This window comes from Chlorocebus sabaeus, chromosome 16, assembly GCF_047675955.1.
Source record: "Chlorocebus sabaeus isolate Y175 chromosome 16, mChlSab1.0.hap1, whole genome shotgun sequence".
NCBI lineage: Eukaryota > Metazoa > Chordata > Mammalia > Primates > Cercopithecidae > Chlorocebus > Chlorocebus sabaeus.
This window is the reverse complement of record NC_132919.1, coordinates 51,677,640-51,697,909: the sequence shown is the minus strand read 5'-3', so window position 1 is coordinate 51,697,909 and position 20,270 is coordinate 51,677,640. Positions and strand designations below refer to the sequence as shown.

General features: G+C 46.8%; 1 protein-coding gene across 2 annotated transcripts; it reads right to left on the bottom strand.

The window, feature by feature from the left end:
* Window positions 1-92: 92 nt before the first annotated feature.
* JPT1 (Jupiter microtubule associated homolog 1) lies at window positions 93-20,030 on the bottom strand. 2 transcript variants are annotated; one of them, XM_008011787.3, is made up of 5 exons: window positions 19,845-20,028; window positions 13,109-13,251; window positions 12,127-12,224; window positions 11,229-11,247; window positions 93-355 (listed from the first exon to the last, which is right to left on the bottom strand). In XM_008011787.3, the coding sequence occupies exons 1-5, from the start codon at window positions 19,898-19,900 to the stop codon at window positions 207-209; spliced, it is 465 nt and encodes a 154-aa protein (XP_008009978.1). In that variant the 5' UTR covers window positions 19,901-20,028; the 3' UTR covers window positions 93-206. The 2 variants fall into 2 exon arrangements, with proteins under 2 accessions (XP_008009978.1, XP_008009979.1); XM_008011788.3 differs by lacking the exon at window positions 11,229-11,247 and having other exon boundaries at window positions 19,845-20,030.
* Window positions 20,031-20,270: the final 240 nt, after the last annotated feature.

Genomic DNA, 20,270 nt, shown 5'->3' with positions numbered 1-20,270 from the left:
CTCATGCCACGGCCCACAGACCCAGGAGTCAGGACAGAGAGAAACCTGTTCTTCAAAAGAAAAAAAAGAAAAAAAAAAAAGACAGCAGTACATAAAGTGCTTCTTTTTAATGAAACAAATCCAAGAGATGTACAGTCAGGCTCAAGTTGTGCAGTTCACAAGCATGGAGAAAACAGACAAAACGACAGCGTTCAGGACAGTCAGAGCTAACCCAACACGAGGCTGGACTTGCCGCCAGGGGGATTTCTTCTGGATGGCACTGGGGCCGGGGCCACCGGGCTGGGCACAGGTGCAGCAGGCACCGGCTTCTCTTCACTCTGCCCCAGGCTGCCTGGCAAGTCTGTGTCCACATTTTCTATGAAAACAGGGAATAGAAATAACACTCATAATGACAGCTATTTCCTGTTAAGATTAAGGATCTTTTTTTTGTTTTTGGTTTGATGGTTGGAAACATACCTAAAGGTATAAAGAAAATAACAGTCACCCGCCACGCTCCCACTGCACAGAATTCACCAGTGTTCATCTTTCCCATATCTGTTGTTTACATTCTTTTCTAAATTACACAAATACATGAGGACATGAAGATTTTTAAATAAGAACAGAGAACTCTAGCTCTCTGGCCCCTTCCAGCTCCGGGTGGGTCGGGCTCTCACTATTCCCAGAGCTCCCACGGCAAGTCCTGTGCAGCCTTCTAGTTCACTTGTTTTATGTATATTTATTTACATTTAGCCAGGTAACATGCAACATGTTTTGGTTACATTTAACATAAATGGTATCAACTTCCTTTTTTTCACTCTTGAAAATGTATCCATATTTACAAACAGGGTAGTAATTCACCTTGCTTATTAACTGTATTTTTTCAAATCCCTCACTTCACTGTCAAGCTTCATTTCTTTTTTTTTTTTTTTTTTGAGATGGAGTCTCGCTCTGTCACCCAGGCTGGAGTGCAGTGGTGCCATCTCAGCTTACTGCAAGCGCCGCCTCCCGGGTTTATGCCATTCTCCTGCCTCAGCCTCCCAAGTAGCTGGGACTACAGGGGCCGCCACCTCACCCGGCTAGTTTTTTTTTGTATTTTTGTAGAGACGGGGTTTCACTGTGTTAGCCAGGATAGTCTCGATCTCCTGACCTCCTGATCTGCCCGTCTCGGTCTCCCAAAGTGCTGGGATTACAGGCTTGAGCCACCACGCCCGGCCTTCATTTCTTTATAGTAATTATCCCATGACATAGGCTATTTATCCAATTCTCTGACAGCAAAAAAAAACTGGAACAATCCAACCTTTCCAAATGAATTGTTTCTCGTCAGGATTGTTTCCAAACCGAGAAAAACACTGATTCAAAGTGAAAAGTGAATGCAAAAATTCTGTATTTTCTGTGAAAGGAAAATGTTTACTAAGAGTTTAATAGTTGACATATTTTTTTATTTTTAATTTTTTTGCGGGGGGTGGTGGTGAGGGATATTGAGACGGGGTTTCACTCTGTGGCCCAGGCTGGAGTGCAGTGGCTCAATCACAGCCCACTGTAGCCTCAAACTCCTGTGCTCAAGCAGTCCTCCTGTATCAGTCTCCCAAACAGCTGGGACTATAGGTGTGCACCACCACAACTGGCTATTTTTTGTATTTTTTTTATTTTTAAAAGATGGAGTCTCCTTATGTCACCCAGGCTGGTCTCAAATTCCTGGGCTCAAGTATCCTCCCTCCCATCTCAGCCTCCCTAAGTGCTGGGATTATAGGCATGAGCCACCTTCGCCCTTCACACAGCCTAGTTTTCTTTTTTCTTTCTTTTTTTTTTTTTTTTTTTTGAGACAGGGTCTTTAACCTCTCCCTCCCAGATTCAAGCAATTCTCCTGCCTCAGCCTCCCGAGTAGCTGGGATTACAGGCACACACCACCATGCCTGATTAATTTTTGTATTTTTAGTAGAGACAGGGTTTCGCCGTGTTGGCCAGGCTGGTCTCGAACTCCTGGCCTCAAGTAAGCTGCCTACCTTGGCCTCCCAAAGTGCTGGGATTATGGCATTAAGCCACTGCCTAGTTTTCTTTTTTTTTTTAATTTGAGACAGAGTTTTGTTCTTGTTGTCCAGGCTGGAGTGCAGTGGTACGATCTTGGCTCACTGCAACCTCCACCTCCTGGGCTCAAGCGATTCTCCTACTTCAGCCTCCCAAATAGGTGGGATTACAGGTGCACGCTACAACGCCTGACTAATTTTTTGTATTTTCAGTAGAGACAGCATTTCACCATGTTGGCCAGGCTGGTCTCAAACTCCTGACCTCAGGCGATCCACCTGCCTTGGCCTCCCAAAGTGCTGGGATTACAGGTGTGAGCCTCCATACTCGGGCCTAGTTTTCTTTTTAATAGCAAGTTTATTTCAGTATGAACCAATCAAATTAAGTTGCATATTCTAAGATATCTGTACAAATATTTCATAGAAGCCCTTTTGCCTGAAAAGGCAGTAAGGGCAGTTAATAACGCTCCTATATTAATGGAATTTTTTTTTTGAGACTGGGTCTCATTCCGTCACCCAGACTGAAGTACAGTAGCGTGATCTTGGCTCACCGTAACCTCCGCCTCCCCGGCTCAAGCAATTCTCCTGCCTCAGCCTCCCAAGTAGCTGGGGTTATAGCCTCAGGTGATCCACCTGCCTCAGCCGCCCAAAGTACTGAGATTACAGGCCTGAGCCACTGTGCCCAGCCAAGAAGAGGTCTTTAAACTAAAAATATATATTCTTGCTGGACGTGGTGGCTCACGCCTGTAATCCCAGCACTTTGGGAGGCCAAGGCGGGTGGATCACCTGAGGTCAGGAGTTCGAGACCAGCCTGACCAACATGGAGAAACCCCATCTCGACTAAAAATACAAAATTACCCAGGCATGGTGGTGCGCACCTGTAATCCCAGCTACTCAGGAGGCTGAGGCAGGAAAATCGCTTAAACCCAGGAGGCGGAGGTTGCAGGGAGCCAAGATCACGCTACTGCACTCCAGCCTGGGCAACAGAGAGACTCTGTCTTATTAAAAAAAAAAAGTTTTTAAACACTTATTCTCAATTTATGTACTTACCTCATTACAGGCTAGAAACACACAAACCTCCCTCTTCTGTGGCTGCACTATTTCTGACTGGACAGACATTTATTTTATTTATTTTTGATGCTTTGTTAACATTAACATGCTACTGCTGCTTTTAACATTTCATGAATTTCTGGAACATTCTATGGAAGTAACATAAAATGTTCTATACTATTTAACTACAAGCAAAAATAGAGTATGAAGCTTTTCAGAACAACAGTCGTCGCAATTATGAACTAAAACTCAGAGAAGGTCACCCATTAGTTTCCTATGGTTACATCCACTGTAAAAGAAGCAAGATGTCACGCCTGTAATCCCAGCACTTTGGGAGGCCGAGGTGGGTGGATCACGAGGTCAGGAGATCGAGACCATCCTGGCTAACACGGTGAAACCCCATCTCTACTAAAAATGCAAAAAATTAGCCAGGCGTGGCGGCAGGAGCCTGTAGTCCCAGCTACTTGGGAGGCTGAGGCAGGAGAATGGCATGAACCCCGGACGCGAAGCTTGCAGTGAGCCGAGATCGCGCCACTGCACTCCAGAGGAAGGCTCCGTCTCAAAAAAAAAAAAAAAGCAAGATGAAATGCGTTGGCTCAGATACACAAGTCCTACAATAAGTGCCCCTGAAATAACCTAAATATAATTGTAAATATAAAAGAAAAACAAAACTCCACATTTAAAATATTCAAGCTAAAGAGAATTCGGACTGAGACAACTTGTTAGTTCAAGCAGTTTCATTTCTGCAGGTGGGACATGGCCTCCTGCTATACATACAGGATCTACTGAAGTCTTCATTCCCTGTCTGAATCAAGCAGTTAAGGAACATTCTGAAAAACAAAAAATTACCTTGCAGTCCTGCCATGGTGGTTCATTTTCATAAAGTCCTCTTCAGATGAATCAAGCTCAATCCTACTAATCTTATATTTGTCTTACATGATTACTAGAACTGTTTTGTTTTTCACAAATACATAACATACTAATAAAGAAGAAGAAAAAAGCACCCATGGAGACTAAACAAGCAGCAATAGGCCTTACTTTAAATATCTGTCCAGGTCAGGTGCAGTGGCTCACGCCTGTAAATCCCACCACTTTGGGAGACCAAGGCAGCCGCATCACCTGAGATCAGAAGTTTGAGACCAGCTTGGCCAACACGGTGAAACCCCATCTCTACAAAAGTACAAAACTTAGCCGGCCTGTATTCACAGATACTCGGGAGGCTGGGGCAGGAGAATCGCTTGAACCCGGGAGGTGGAGTTTGAAGTGAGCCAAGATCGTGCCACTGCACTCCAGCCTGGGCGACAGAGTGAGACTCTGTCTCAAAAATAAATAAATAAATGTCTGTCCAGTCAGAAATACTCCAGTCACAGAGGAGGGAGGGTTGTTTGTTTCCAGCCTATAATGAGGTAAGTACAGGAATTGAGAGTAAGTATTCGGAAACTTTTATTTATTTATTTATTTAGATGCAGTCTCTCTCTTGCCAGGGTGGAGTGCATGGTGCGATCTCAGCTCACTGCAACCTTCACCTCCCGGGTTCAAGCGATTCTCCTGCCTCAACCTCCCGAGTAGCTGGAATTACATGCGCGCACCACCACGCGTGGCTAATTTTTGTATTTTTAGTAAAGACGGGGTTTCACCATGTTGGCCAGGATGATCTTGATCTCTTGACCTCATGATCCGCACACCTCGGTCTCCCAAAGTGCTGGGATTACAGGCATGAGCCACCGTGCCCAGCCAAATGTTTAGAAACTTTTATACCAATTTGACACAGAAAGCTTTTGTCTGCTGAAGATAATTTAAAAAAAAAAAAAAAGGCTTTAAATGAAATTATTTCTACCAAAATATACATTTTAGACACTCCTAACTTGTTTCTCTTCTTTGGCACATCAATAAGATAACTGAACAAAGACACCTCTATCTGAATAGAAATGACTCATTGTAAGCATCCAAGAATCCGAACTGGAAGAAACATAGCCGACCATCTAACTTGCCCGCAGTCAGGAAGACTTCTCTGCCTGAACTGCCTGGACCTTCTCCCTCTTAAAAGATTTCTCAAGATGGAAACTCCAAAGTCATTCCTGTAGCCATTCCTGCGTTCAATAGCCCAGGAGGTAAAAGAAACTTCCTGGCCGGGCGCAGTGGCTCACGCCTGTAATCCCAGCACTTTGGGAGGCCGAGGCGGGCGGATCACAAGGTCAGGAGATCGAGACCATGGTGAAACCCTGTCTCTACTAAAAAAAAAAAAAAAAAAAAAAAAAAAAGAAACTTCCTGTACATCCAAAGGGAATCTATCTTAAACTGAACTGGGGTTGACCTTTCATCCTCTAGATGTATCTTATTACTGTACCCCAGCCAGGCACAGTGGCTCACACCTGTAATCCCAGAATTTTGGGAGGCCAAGGCAGGAAGATCAACATGAACCCAGGACTAGCCTGGGAAACATGGCAAAACCCTGTCTCTACAAAAACTACAAAAACTGGCCGAGCGCGGTGGCTCACGCCTGTAATCCCAACACTTTGGGATGTCGAGGTGGGTGGATCACGAGGTAAGGAGTTCGAGACCAGCCTGGGCAAGATGGTGAAACCCCGTCTCTACCAAAAACACAAAAATTAGCCTGACACAGTGGCGGGCACCTGTAATCCCAGCTACTCGGGAGGCTGAGGCAGGAGAATTGCTTGAACCCAGAAGGTGGAGGCTGCAGTGAGCTGAGACCATGCCACTGCATTCTAGCCTGGGCAACAGAGCAAGACTCTGTCTCAAAACAAAACTACGAAAATCAGCCAGGCGTGGCAGCATGCAGCTGTAGCCCCCACAACTAGGGAAGCTGAGGCGAGAGGACGGCTTGAACCCAGAAGCCAGGGCTGCAGTGAATGGCGATTGTACCACTGCACTTGTGGCCTAGGCAACAGTAAGAACCTGTCTCAGTAAAGAAAAAATATTATTGTGACCCTTGTCATTTTAAGACAGATGAACTAAAAGTTGCAGCAGTCAGCAACACAGAATATATCAGGTCAAAAACTTAAAGGAAAAAGGCCAGGCACAGTAGCTTACACCTGTAATCCCAGCACTCTGAGAGGCCAAGGCAGGGGGATCATGTGAGGTCAGGAGTTCGAGACCAGCCTGGCCAACATGGTGAAATACCGTCTCTACTAAAAATACAAAAATTAGCCAGGTGTGGTGGCACATGCCTCTAATCCCAGCTACTCGGGAAGCTGAGGCAGGAGAATCGCTTGAACCTGGGAAGTGGAGTTGCAGTGAGCTGAGATCGTGCCACTGCATTCTAGCCTGGGCAACAGAGATCTAGCTCAATTTAAAAAAAAAAAAAAGGAAAAAACAACAACAGGTAACCGCTGGGGGAAAAAAGAAAGGACTTAAGAGTTTGCGACCAGCCTGGCTAATGTGGCGAAAACCCCATGTCTGCTAAAAATTAAATCAGTTGAGCGAGGCTGGGCACAGTGGTTCATGCCTCCCAGTACTTTGGGAGGCCAAGGTGGGTGGATCGCCTGAGGTCAGGAGTTCGAGACCAGCCTGGCGAACATGGTGAAACCCCGTTTCTACTAAAAATACAAAAAATAGCCAGGTGTGGTGGCAAACACTGGTAGTCCCAGATACTCCGGAGGCTAAGGCAGGAGAATCGCTTGAACCTGGGAGTCGGAGGTTGCATTGAGCCAAGATCGCACCACTGTACTCCAGCCTGGGCGACAGAGCAAGACTGTCTCAGAAAAACAAAAACAAAACTGTGAAGGGGACTGAACAGGGAACAGATTATTAATTATGTGGTAGGATTAATGACACATTGTCGACATATTTCTCCAGGTTCCCCTAACTTCTAGTTATATTAACTGGCCAAAATAATTGAATAAAGATACCTGATTCTTGCTAAATAAGGTCTGACAGTGAAAGTATTCAGAATATAGAAAGCAGTGGAACCAGCTGGGCCTGGTGGCTCACGCCTGTAATCCCAGCATTTTGGGAGGCCGAGTCAGGTGGATCACCTGAGGTCAGGAGTTCAAGACCAGCCTGGCCAACATGGTGAAATTCTGTCTTTACTACTAATAAAAAAAAAAAAAATTAGCCAGGTGTGGTGGCAGGCCTTGTAGTCCCAGCTACTCAGGGAGGCTGAGGTAGGAGAATCACTTGAACCTGGGAGGCAGGAGTGAGCCAAGATCGTGGCACTGTACTCCAACCTGGACAACAAGAGCAAAACTCCGTCAAAGAAGGAGGGGAGGGAAGAAGGAAGCAAGCAAGCAGTGGAATAAAAAAAACCTAGATTTTTACCTCCAGAAGTCTTTCCAGAATGGTACAAATAGAACACAAACAGTAATTAATACATACATCTTCGGTCCAACGCAAAAGTAACTGGTCCTATGATATTATGATATACATACACAGATGAAAATACACGCACACACACAATCTGTTTTTGTCCATGGCTACTGGCCAGTAACTCCTATAGCCCTTGCTATAGTCTTTTGTTATAATGGGGTACATTAAGCCTCAGGAACAGCCCTCAGGAAACAGAATCTCTTTGTGACCTCCTGTCCTCCTTTTATCAGCCCAGGGCAGGACTGTAATCTGATGGCAGGTCAAAAGACCCTCAAGCCAGAGGGTTCTGCTCCATACCCTGGAGGAGGGAATGCTACGTGGAGAGGCCAAGAATCTGAACAGATGGGCCTTCTGAGTCTCCTTGTTCAGTCCACTGGTATGAAATCAAACCCTTTTTGTCTAATCACATTTCTGTACAGTTGTCAATCATGCTTATGTAATGAAGCCTCCATAAAAAACCAAAAGGGGCCAGGCATGGTGGCTCATGCCTGTAATCCCAGCACTTTGGAAAGCCAAAGCGGGTGGATTACTGGAGGTCAGGAGTTCAACACCAGCCTGGCCAACATGGTAAAACCTCGTCTCTACTGAAAATACAAAATTAGCCAGGTGTAGTGGCGTGCACGTGTAATCTCAGCTATTCAGGAGGCTGAGACACGAGAATTGCTTAAACTCAAGAGGTGGAGGTTGCAGTGAGCCGAGATCACGCCATTTTACTCCAGCCTGGGCAAAAAGTGTGAAACTTGCCCAGGCACGGTGGCTCACAGTCGTAATCCTAGCACTTTGGGAGGCCGAGAAGGGTGGATCACCTGAGGTCAGGAGTTCCAGACCAGCCTGACCAACATGGCGAAACCCTGTCTCTACTAAAAATAAAAAAATTACCTGGGTGTGGTGGTGGCTGCCTGTAATCCCAGCTACTCAGGAGGCTGAGGAAGGAGAATCACTTGAACCTGGGAGGCGGAGTATGCAGTGAGCCAAGATCACACCACTGCACTCCAGCCTGGGCAACAGAGTCAGACTCCAACTCAAAAAAAAAAAAAAAAAAAGAGCGAATCTCCATCTCAAGAAAAAAAAACCCAAAAGGGGCTGGGCACGGTGGCTCACTTTGGGAGGTGAAGGTGGGAAGATTGCTTGAGTCCAGGAGGTGGAGGCTACAGTGAGCCATGATTACACCACTGCACTCTAGCCAGGGTGAGAGCAAAACCCAGTCTTAAAACTCGAAAAAAACACCCAAAAGGATGGATTCGGAGGACTTCTAGATAACTGAACACGTGGAAGCTGACAGGAAAGTGCAACAACTCATCCATGTGCCAGGAGGGTGGCACACCCCAACTCCAAGGTATGGGAGCTCCTGCACTTGGGACCTTTCCCTACCGGGCCCCACGTATCCCCTCACCGGGCTGTTGATTTGTATCCTTTCAAATATCCTTCGTAAAACCCAGGTGCAGTGGCTCACGCCTGTAATCTCAATACTTTTGGAGGCTGAGGCAGGAGGATCACATGACTAGCCTGTGTAACATAACATAGTGAGACCACATCTCTACAAAAAAGAAAAACAATTAGCCAGGCATGGTGGCATACACGTATATCCCAGCTACTCGGGAGGCTGAGACAGGAGGATTGCTTGAGCTCAGGAGTTTGAGGTTGCAGTGAGCTGTGAGGGCGACACTGCACTCCAATCTGGGAAACAGAGCAAGATTGTTTAGAAAAAAATGAAAAATATATGTATCATATATTCATAACCTGTAAACATAAATGTTTCCCTAAGTTCTTTCTGTGAACCTCTCTAGCAAATTAAAACCATAGGAGTCATAGGAACCCCAACTTGAAGCCAGTTGGTCAGAAGTTCCAGAGGCCCAGGCTTACAACTGGTGGGAAGGAAGGGGCAGTCTTGTGGGACTGACCCTCAACCTGTTGAATCTGAGGTTATCTTCTGGTAGAGAGTGTAAAAACTGGATTGGAGGACTCCCAGCTGGTGTCTACTGATTGATGTGTGGGGAGAAACCCCCCAACATTTGGTCACAGGTGTCTTCTTCTGTGTTGCTGATTGTGGTGGTGTGAAAAAAGAGGAAAAACACGTCTGAGTGTTTTCCCCCTAAACAGGTCCTATAAGGAAGAACCCAGGCAATGCTCCCAAAGGCTCAGAAGCTTCTCCTCTAAGCCCCACCAAGAAACACTGTGAGGCCGGGCGCAGTGGCTCATGCACCCAGCTCATGGTGCCGCATGCCTGTAATCCCAGCTATTCAGGAGGCTGAACCAGGAGAATTGCTTGAACCCAGGAGGCAGAGGTTGCAGTGAGCTGAGATCCTGCCACTCCAGCCTGGGTGACAGAGCCAGACTCCAACTCAAAAAAAAAATCAACCAAAAAACAAAACACTGCGTAGAAGGCAGGAGAGGAATCTGCTTCTTCAACCTTTCTGTGTGTCCTTGTAAGCACACCACAAAACATAAGGGTAGGAAAAGGCCTTAAGAGGAAGCTGCTGCTTCTGTCTAGACCAGAGGGCCTTGTGACTGCTGCACTTCACCAATTGCTACTGCCTGACACTTATCAGCAATTCTTCAGCACTTATTAAAGAAATGCCAATAAATACTTCCAAGATTTAAGATAATTAAGTCAATGATCACAGCTCATTTCCACCTATAATTGGTAATATGGATGGTTAGCTGAAAAATTACATCTGCCCCCTAAATCATCATTTACAAAATCACCAAGCGGGTAACCAATGTCTTGCTAAACAAGCACCTCCCTATAAAAACAAATGAACTTTGTGAGCTGAGCTTGAAATGCTTATATTAAAAAGTTCTCTCTGGCTGGTGTGAGTTATCTCGATTGTTCATAGTTACAGATCAACCTCCTTGTTTTACTCTTTCCCCTCTTCTCAATACTGCACTTGGCTAGTCTGTAATAAATAACCACATAAATACAAAAAGCTCTCAGCTGGGCGCTATGGCTCATGCCAGTAATACCAACACTTTGGGGAGGCTGAGGTGGGAGGATCACTTAAGCTCAGGAGTTTGAGACTAGCCTGGGCAACATAGTGGGACCTTATCTCTACTAAAAATAAAAAGAAATTAGCGAGGTGTGGTGGTGTACTCCTGTAGTCCCAGCTACTCGGGAGGCTGAGGTGGGAGGATCACTTAAGCCCAAGGAAGCCACAGTGAGCTATGACTGCCCACTGCACTCCAGCCTTGGCAACAGAGAGACACCTGGTCTCAAAAAAAAAAAAAGTTCTCATTAAGTGTAACAAATACTGACCTGACTAATATATATGTGTGTGTATAGATATATTTTGGTTTAGTTTATTTTTTTAAGGCAAGGTCTCACTCTGTCACCCATACTGGAGTATAATGGTGTGATCTCTGCTCACTGCAACCTCCACGTCCTGGGCTCAAGCAGTCCTCCTACCTGAGCCTCCCGAGTAGCTGGACTACAGGCATGTGTAACCATGCCAGGCTAATTTTTGTACTTTTTTATAGAAACACGGTTTCACCATGTTTCCAGGCTGGTCTTGAACTCCTGGGCTCAAGCAATCCACCTCCCTCAGCCTCCCAAAAGTGTTGAGATTACAGGCGTGAGCCACCATGCCCAGCCAATATATGTAATTTTAAAGGATTCTCTGTTTTTTCCCTTCTATTACATTTCTAGCATTGATCGCATTACTGGCAGATTAAAAATGTGGCCATGTTTACTAACTTTCCAGTTTCATTTTGATTCCTCTCCACCCAGAGTATGGCGGCACTTGGGGCATGGCCAGGTTTCACTCCCCCGTCTCTTTCCCCATGATTTAAATCAAGATTCAGATCTGTCCTGAAACCATGGACAGAGCCAAAAATTCGGTCTTCAGAAGTACTCACCATGAATATCGCCTTCTCCCTAGAAAAGAAAAAAATTCAAAAATTTACTTCCTATTTTGGAACACACAAAACAGTCATAGTTCATAGCAGCTAATATCTACTTGAAACCAAATGTGACATTTCATTGTGATGCAATCAAGTACAGGGTCAGTCGGCTACCTCTGTCCAACTTAGGACAATGCTATGCAAAAATTCTTCATGATAAATTGCTGTAGTGCCAGTACCACATCTAAAACAAACAAACAAAAAAACCCAACATTTCCTCTGATGACCTAACACCAATTAGCATTTCAGTGATCTTTTATTAGAATGGAAAACTGGTGAATCTATCCTTTCATCTCTCTCCTTTCCCCTCATCTAGTTGTGGAAGGACCCCTATCAGTTCCAAAGCCCTTCTCCAGTTCTCTCGGCACTCAGACAGGTGACGCCTCACTGTGCTCTGAGGGCTTTAGTGCTTAGTCGGGCAGGGTCTTTCCACTCTGCAGCACACACCCTGGGGGGCTTGGTGGCAGTACTCAATTGCAGACACAACTAATGGTAATGCCAGCACTAGTCTCCTGGAGTTCAATGCAAAGCAGTATCTGCAAAAAAAAACAGCCCCTGAACTCAGAAACGCTTCTATATATGAGACACACAGGAAGTGAGAAAGAGCCACAAGTTCCAAAAATCAATATGGGAGATAAAACAAATCCTAATGGTAAAAGAGACACAGAAACAGACTGAGACCATGTTAACACACTTCTATGATTTTACTATCAATCTTCCATTATCAATATGGCCCAGTCCCTTTCCTAACTACATCAATGTAAAATTCCAGTGGGAGAACTGAAACTCTTAGTACAAATTCCAGAATCATATTGACCTCAAAGCCTTTCTGGCCTCATGCTGTCACACTGACCTTCAGATCTAAGAAGTCTCCAGAGCTTGCTTCAGAGGAGTTCCTTCTCTGCAGTCCAGATGACTCCAAGTCTTCCCTGCCACCACTAGACTTGGCACCTAAAAATCAAAATATACTTTCTTCAGAAATACAATAGAAAAACTCTAAAGCAAAACACTTCAGGCTGGGTATGGCGGCTCATGCCTGTAACCCCAGCACTTTGGGAGGCCAAGGCGGGCGGATCACCTGAGGTCAGGAGTTCAAGACCAGCCTGGCCAACAGGGTGAAACCCTGTCTCTACTAAAAATATAAAAATTAGCTGGACGTGGTGGTGCACGCTTGTAATCCTAGCTACTTGGGAGGCCGAGGCAGGAGAATCACTTGAACTTGGGAGGTGGAGGTTGCAGTGAGCCAAGTTGGCACCACTGAACTCTGTACTCCAGCCTGGGCAACAGAATGAGACTCTGTCTCAAAAAAAAAAAAACACACTTCAGCAATTGACGTTATGTGTTAGTCTCATATTATGAAATGAGGAAACAGTCTTAAGGAAGTTAAGCTGATCACTTAAACATTAACTCAGTCTGACTTCAGTCCTTACTCTGATACATCACATAGCCTCTCAGTATTTCCCATTTCTTTCCTCTCAGGCTAAGTCTAAACTGTTGTTTATTACCATTAAGCTAGATTTTGTTATTAGTTCAAAACCAGCTGTAGTTGGTTTTTCTTTTGTTTGTTTTTGACACAGGGTTTCACTCTGTCACCTAGGCTGGAGGGCAGTGGCTCAATCACAGCTCACTGCAGCCTCCACCTCCCAAGCTCAGCAATCCTCCCACCTCAGCTTCCCGAGTATCAGGGACTAAAGGCACACTGCCACTACCACCAGCTAATTTTTATTTTGTTTTGTTTTTTAGACACGGGGGCACACGTTGGTGCCCAGGCTGCATCTGTGGCTGTTGATGCTGGGCCCATCCCTTTGAACAGTGAGCACAGATAACAAGAGTACCTGCCGACTTGGCCCAAGAAGCTTGATTTTCTTCAGGTGTCCCAAAGATATTAGAGGCCATTTTGTTCTTCCTCACAGGTTGTTCTGTTGGTTCATCAAAACCTAATGAAAAATTGGATCCACCACCTGGAGGCCGCAAAACCCTACAAATAATGGCAAAACATCAACTTCAGATCACACTGAAACATTTCTTGGCATAAATCTTTTCAGACAACTTTCATTTCACTTTCCTCACCCATTCATCTCCCTCACCCCCACAACAGATAGCTGCTAACAGGAAAAGGAATCACCTCCATCAGCGTCTACATTCAATGCTGGATGTTAAGATACTAAGTACTGCTTTATAATACTTGTAATAAGGTCATGGATCACACAAGGCAGCTCAAACAGCGTGGAACTCATCACAAATAACAGCCTGGTTGGTGTCCCCTTTTTGGAAATGGCAAAAGACCTAATGCACCTTACTCTACTGGGCTTGGCTGAATATATTTGCAAAGAAGTTTAGAAGCATTTCTTGTTGTTATTCATTTAAAAATCGTTTCCAGGCACAGTGGCACACACCTGTAATCCCAGCACTCTAGGAGGCCAAAGCAGGATCATCATTTGAGCCTAGGAGTTCAAGACCAGCCTGGGCAACATGGCAAGACCCCGTCTCTATAAAAAAAAAAAAATTAGGCCGGGCGCGGTGGCTCAAGCCTGTAATCCCAGCACTTTGGGAGGCCGAGACGGGCGGATCACGAGGTCAGGAGATCGAGGCCATCCTGGCTAACACGGTGAAACCCCGTCTCTACTAAAAAGTACAAAAAACTAGCCGGGCGAGGTGGCAGCGCCTGTAGTCCCAGCTACTTGGGAGGCTGAGGCAGGAGAATGGCGTAAACCCGGGAGGCGGAGCTTGCGGTGAGCAGAGATCTGGCCACTGCACTCCAGCCTGGGTGACAGAGCCAGACTCCGTCTCAAAAAAAAAAAAATTAAAAATTAGCCAAGTGTAGCGGCACATGCCTGTGATTCCAGCTACACCAGACTCTGAGACAGAAGGATCGCTTCAGCCCAGAAGGTTAAGGCTGCAGTGAGCTTTGTTCACACCGCTGAACTCCAGCCTGTGTGACAGAGCAAGACTGTCTCAAAATGTAAAAAGTAAATAATTTTTTTTTTTTTTTTTTGAGACAGAGTCTCGCTCTGTCGCCCAGGTTGGAATGCAGTGGCACGCTCTCAGCTCAATGCAAGCTCCACCTCCCAGGTTCACGCCATTCTCCTGCCTTAGCCTCCTGAGTAGCTGGGACGACAGGTGCCCGCCACCATGCTTGGCTAATTTTTTGTGTTTTTAGTAGAGACAGGATTTCACTGTGTTAGTCAGGATGCTCTTGATCTCCTGACTTCATGATCCGCCCGCCTCGGCCTCCCAAAGTGCTGGAATTACAGGCGTGAGCCACTGCGCCCAGCCAAAAAAAGTATATTTTTAAAAAATCACTTCCTTCTTATTTTCAACTAGATAAATAACTTGGGCACGGTCAGTAGGAGGCCCCCGTAGTCCCAGTCATTCTGGAAGCTGAGTCAGGAGGATTGCTTGAGCCCAGGAGTTCAAGGCCAGCCTAGGCAACATAGTAAGAGCCCCATCTCTAATCATTTATGCACTTACACACACACACACACCCGTACATGCGCGTGCACACACACATACACAAGTTGGCTTGACCAATTTGGAAGCCCAAGAAGAGCTGATAATAGTCTCTTCTATCTCAACCTCACTAAAAAGCCGTTCACATACTTGTACCTCACTATTCTCACAATAAACTTAAGTAACTACTCATGAGGACAAAGTCAGTATGAGAAATTAAGTAGAAGATTCCATGGCATGGTCTATGTCAGTATTCCTTTGAACATCATCTATAGCTCTCTGTTCCAACATGGTAATATACTTTTTAACATTTCCAAATCTTCCTGCCATAGGTTGACCAATTTGTCTCCTCCTTGGAAAAACTCAATTTAACTCCTCATGCCACCTCTCAAAACAAAAAATGCAGGTGGTTTTATGGAAATACTTTTTTTTCTTTCTTTTTTTTTTTTTTTTTTTTTTTTTTGAGACGGAGTCTGGCTCTGTCGCCCAGGCTGGAGTGCAGTGGCCGGATCTCAGCTCACTGCAAGCTCCGCCTCCCGGGTTTTACGCCATTCTCCTGCCTCAGCCTCCCGAGTAGCTGGGACTACAGGCGCCCGCCACCGCGCCCGGCTAGTTTTTTGTATTTTTAGTAGAGACGGGGTTTCACCGTGTTCACCAGGATGGTCTCGATCTCCTGACCTCGTGATCCGCCCGTCTCGGCCTCCCAAAGTGCTGGGATTACAGGCTTGAGCCACCGCGCCCGGCCTCTTTTTTTTTTTTTTAAGGCACAATCTCACTCTTGTCGCCCAGGCTTGAGTGCAGTGGTGCAATCTCTCGGCTCACTGCAACCTCCGCCTCCCGGGTTCAAGCGATTTTCCTACCTCAGCCTCCTTAGTAGCTGGGATTACAGGCACCCGCTGCCACCACAAACAGCTAACTTTTGTACTTTCAGTAGAGATGGGGTTTCACCTTGTTGGTCAGGCTGGTCTCCAACTCCTGACCTCAGGTGATTCGCCCTCCTGGCCTCCCAAAGTGCTGGGATTACAGGCGTGAGCCACTGCACCTGGCCTAATTTTTGCATTTTTTTAGTAAAGAGAGGGTTTCACCACGTTGGTCAAGCTGGTCTTGAACTCCTGAGCTCAGGTGATCCGCCTGCGTCGGCCTCCCAAAGTGCTGGGATTACAGGCATGAGCTACTGAGCCCGGCCAACTTTTTTTTTTTTTTTAATTTTTCTTTTTTTGTTTTCCTACTGCCTGTGTAATTACAGAATATGGAAGGACTTTCTAACTACTGATTCAATTCCTTTACTGGTGATACGAGTGGGTCTGGTTTTGTTTCTTCAAAAGGCAGTTTGAATAAGAAACATTTTTATTTCTTTCTTTCTTTTTTTTTTTTTTTGAGACGGAGTTTTGCTCTTTTTGCCCAGGCTGGAGTGCAATGGCACGATCTCAGCTCACCGCAACCTCCGCCTTCCGGGTTCAAGCGATTCTCCTGCCTCAGCCCCTCGAGTAGCTGGGATTACAGGCATGCGCCACTATGCCTGGCTAATTTTTTTGTATTTTTAGTAGAGACGGGCTTTCTCCATGTTGGTCAGGCTGGTCTTGAACTCCCGTCCTCAGGTGATCCACCCGCCTCGGCCTCCCAAAGTGCTGGGATTACAGGCGTGAGCCACCGGGCCTGGCCATTCTTTCTTTTTCTTTTTTTGAGACAGAGTCCCACTCTGTTGCCCAGGCTGGAGTGCGGTGGCATGATCTCAGCTCACTGCAAGGTCCGCCTCCCAGGTTCACACCTTTCTCCTGCCTCAGTCTCCAGAGTAGCTGGGGCTACAGGCGCCTGCCATCAAGGCCAGCTAATTTTTTGTATTTTTGGTAGAGATGGGGTTTCACTGTGTTAGCCAGGATGGTCTCGATCTCCTGACCTTGTGATCTGCCCGCCTCCCAACATAGTAAGATCCAAACTGCTGGGATTACAAGTGTGAGCCAGCACGCCCGGCCAAGAAACATTTTTCTAAGAATATATAGCACTTCTAGCTGGGTGTGGTGGCGCGAACCTGTAATCCCAGCTACTCAGGAGGCTGAGGTAGGAGAATCGCTTGAACCCAGGAGGCAGAGGCTACAGTGAGCTAAGATCGTGCCACTGCACTCCAGCCTGGGCAAAAGCGCAAGACTCCATCTCTAATAATATTAATAATAAAATTAAGGCCAGGAGTGGTGGCTCATGACTGTTTTCCCAGCACTTTGAGAGGCTACGGCAGGTGGATCACAAGGTCAAGAGATTGAGACCGTCCTGGCCAATGTTGTGAAACTCTGTCTCTACTAAAAAAGTACAAAAATTAGCTGGGCATGGTGGCATGTGCCTGTAGTCCCAGCTATTCGGGAGGCTGAAGCAGAAGAATCGCTTGAACCCGTGAGGCAGAGGTTGCAGTGAGCCGGAGATTGTGCCACTGCACTCCAGCCTGGCAACAGAGTGAGACTATGTCTCAAAAAAAAAAATTAATTTTAAAAAATAAGGCCGGGCGCAGTGGCTCACGCCTGTAATCCCAGAACTTTGGGAGGCCAAGGCAGGCGGATCATCCGAGGTCGGGAGTTTGAGACCAGCCTGGCAAACATGGAGAAACCCTGTCTCTACTAAAAATACAAAATTAGCCAGGTGTGGTGGTGCATGCCTGTAATCTCACCTAGTCAGGAGGCTGAGGCAGGAGAATCGTTTGAACTCAGAAGGTGGAGGTGAGCAGAGATTGCGCCATTGCACTCCAGCCTGGGCAAGAAGAGCAAAACTCTGTCTCAAAAAAAAAAAAAAAAAAAAAAAAAAATCAAGAAAAAGACACTAGTACCCAAACACCAGCGTAAGAGCAAGTCAAAACTCTAATCAGTCCAACTTTCTAAAGGTCTCTGTTCCTCCTGCAATAGCAGGTAGTAACCAACTCGGATGACGTCAGTGTTGTAGAGACCATTTGTAATAGTGAGACATCCCCAAACAAAGGATGTAGATCATAAGGCAGAAAGTATCTCAATGTTTTAGGATCCTACTATTCTTTCAGAATCATACATGACAACTAAATCAGGATTATATATTTAAGACTGAACAAAAATGTGTCCATGTACTGTAGATAACGATTTTTTAAAAATTACTCCTTTTCTTTCTTCTCTCTTTAAATCCCGAAGTTTCCGTATATCTTTGCAGATCATTCCTTACCAGACTACATTTATAACGAGTTTATGTGGCCAGGAGAATATTATTGGACAAAATTAAGTTTATGAGAATTAGGTGAGATTACAGAAAAAGGGAAGGTAGAGAGACAATAAAATGACAATGCTACTACAGTCCCTAGAGCACAATACTGGAGGGAAATTGATGGCAAAAGGTGAATTAAACATTCATTCCACAGGATCGAAACTCATTTGTCTCACATTTCAAATGTACATATGAAAAAACTAAGTGTGAGGATTCATTTGACCTGATTACTGAAATTCTTTGCAAAACACTAATATGAACTCAACCCCAAAGAATAAAACCCCAGATTACACATTATCATTCTGATGACTGAAGTCTAACCGGCAGAAAGTTGGCCTCACAACACAAAATGAAAAACCAAGGCTCAATCTGTTCCTGTCCGCTGAAAAAATTATCTCATTGGGAAGAAAACAGAAAGGGAGCAACCAGTTTCCTGTGCTACTCAAGTTCCCTATCCCAGTAATCACCAATTTATTTTTTTGAATTTTACCCAATCTTTTTGACCTTGTAAACCTGAAAGAAATGAGTTGTAAAGGAATGTCATTTCCCATGCTTTCCTCCTAAGGCTCAATTGCTGAGTGAGGCGTGCTTTTTGTTCCCAAGTTCTCTAACCCCTGTGAGATATTGCTATTTCACGTGTCTTCTTAGCCCCACAAAATGGCTCCCTTTGTGCCACTTGGCCAGGACCCCGAGGCTAGCCACACATGAATGCAGGTCATAATCGATGTAAAATACATGCTCAAAAAAGTGAAATTTAAGCTTCCTCCAAGCCTTGAGGAGGATCCCAGACATAACTGTAACCCACCTTAAAGAACAGTGTGCAATTATCTGAGACAATGTGGACACCTTCTACAGAATCCAAACCCTTCCACCAAGTTAAGCAAGGACTTGAAAAGGTTCCTGTCCAAACACTGTACCCAGTGCCTCAAGCCCAAAAAGCAGTGGGATGAAGGGCAAGAAAAATCCCCCGCTTCCCAGGTAGAGCTACCACGTTAGAGACAATGGATGTCTCCGGCCCCGCCCAAGAACAAGAAACCTCCTCCTGCAAGGGAACCAGGGCCAGGGATGAACTCATTGGGCAAACGTCAAAGGAGGAAGCGAAGGTAGGATGCGAAGACCATGGTCCGAAGGTTTAAGCGCAGAAAACCCACTCGGGTTGGCTCATTCCCCCTCCCTCTTAGAAATGAGCGCAGGGAGGGGGAGAAGGGGTCTTTCCTTTGTTAGGAAAGGGGAGACACTTGGAAGAGGGGAGGCACTTCGAGAAGGGGAAGAACGGTCGGGTCCTGAATGCGGGGTGAAGGGTCGTGATGACCAGCCCCGCCCGACCACAAATGCACCTGCCAGGTAGGTCCGAATAAGGAGTGGGGCACGGCGAGGGTAAGGAGCCCCCCGGACCTAATCGATCCGGTCTCCGGATCCGATGGCTGCGCGCGAGAGCAAGACCAACCGCATGCCACGGGCCAAAGGCAGGAGCCCGTGGCCCAGCAATGGGACAATAGAGCCTGACCATGCATGGGGCCCTAAAGGCTCCCCGGGCACCTGGGGGGCCAAGCCCACCACCCTGGGGATGGACCAGCCCGGATGCCCACAGAAGAAAGGGAAGCCCTCCCCACAGGTTCCGATTAACGAAAACCGGCCGTGCTCCGAGGGGCGACCAGCTCCGGCCTCCCCAGCCCCTGGCTCCGTGGGAGGAATGAATGGAAAGCAGCAGGGACCCGGGTGGGGCCGGCGCGCAGGGCTCGCCAGGCGGCACAAAGGCGGCGCCGACGGCAGAACCCCGCCACCCGCCCCGGAGCGAGCACAGCGCACCGGGCTTGTTACCCGCAACGACCGGAGCGAGGCCCCGCCGGCAGCGGCCCTCCCGGCCCCTCGGCCCCGTGCGGCTCGGACGCGACCCGGTTGCCTCACCGGGAGCTATTCCTGCTGTTAGGGTCGACTCCCTTGAAGGTGGTCGTCGTGGTCATGGCGCCGAGGAGCGAGGTAGGCTGGCGCGGGAGCAGAACGCTCAAAGGGTCGGACCCGAGGTTCGCAGGGTAACTCCACACCCAAAAGCCGGCCACCGCCGCAGGAGCCGCCGCCGCCGCCTGTCCGGGCGATCGACGCCTTTATAGACTTCTCAAAGCCCTCCCCCTAATCCGCCGGCATTGGCCGATTCAAATGAACCCTTTCGTTCCTATTGGCTCTCTGGAGTGCCAAGCACCATGCGGCATTACGATGGGCTGTGGCGGCCACGGCTCAGCCTAAGCCCGCCCCCTTCCTGGACTGGGAAGGCCTTGGGACGCTCTCCCCTCCCCCACCCCAAAATCTCGGCGATGATTGGACAGAAGGCGAATC

Bases quoted from the DNA above. Each gene is read 5' to 3' on its own strand.
- JPT1 (XM_008011788.3), bottom strand. From the start codon at position 19,900: ATGACCACGACGACCACCTTCAAGGGAGTCGACCCTAACAGCAGGAAT. The intron at 12,225-13,108 runs GTACTCTTGTTA...TTTGATTTTTAG, and splicing joins TTCTTGGGCCAAGTCGGCAG to GTGCCAAGTCTAGTGGTGGC. The intron at 356-12,126 runs GTCAGTGTGACA...CTGTTTTCATAG, and splicing joins GAGACTTCTTAGATCTGAAG to AAAATGTGGACACAGACTTG.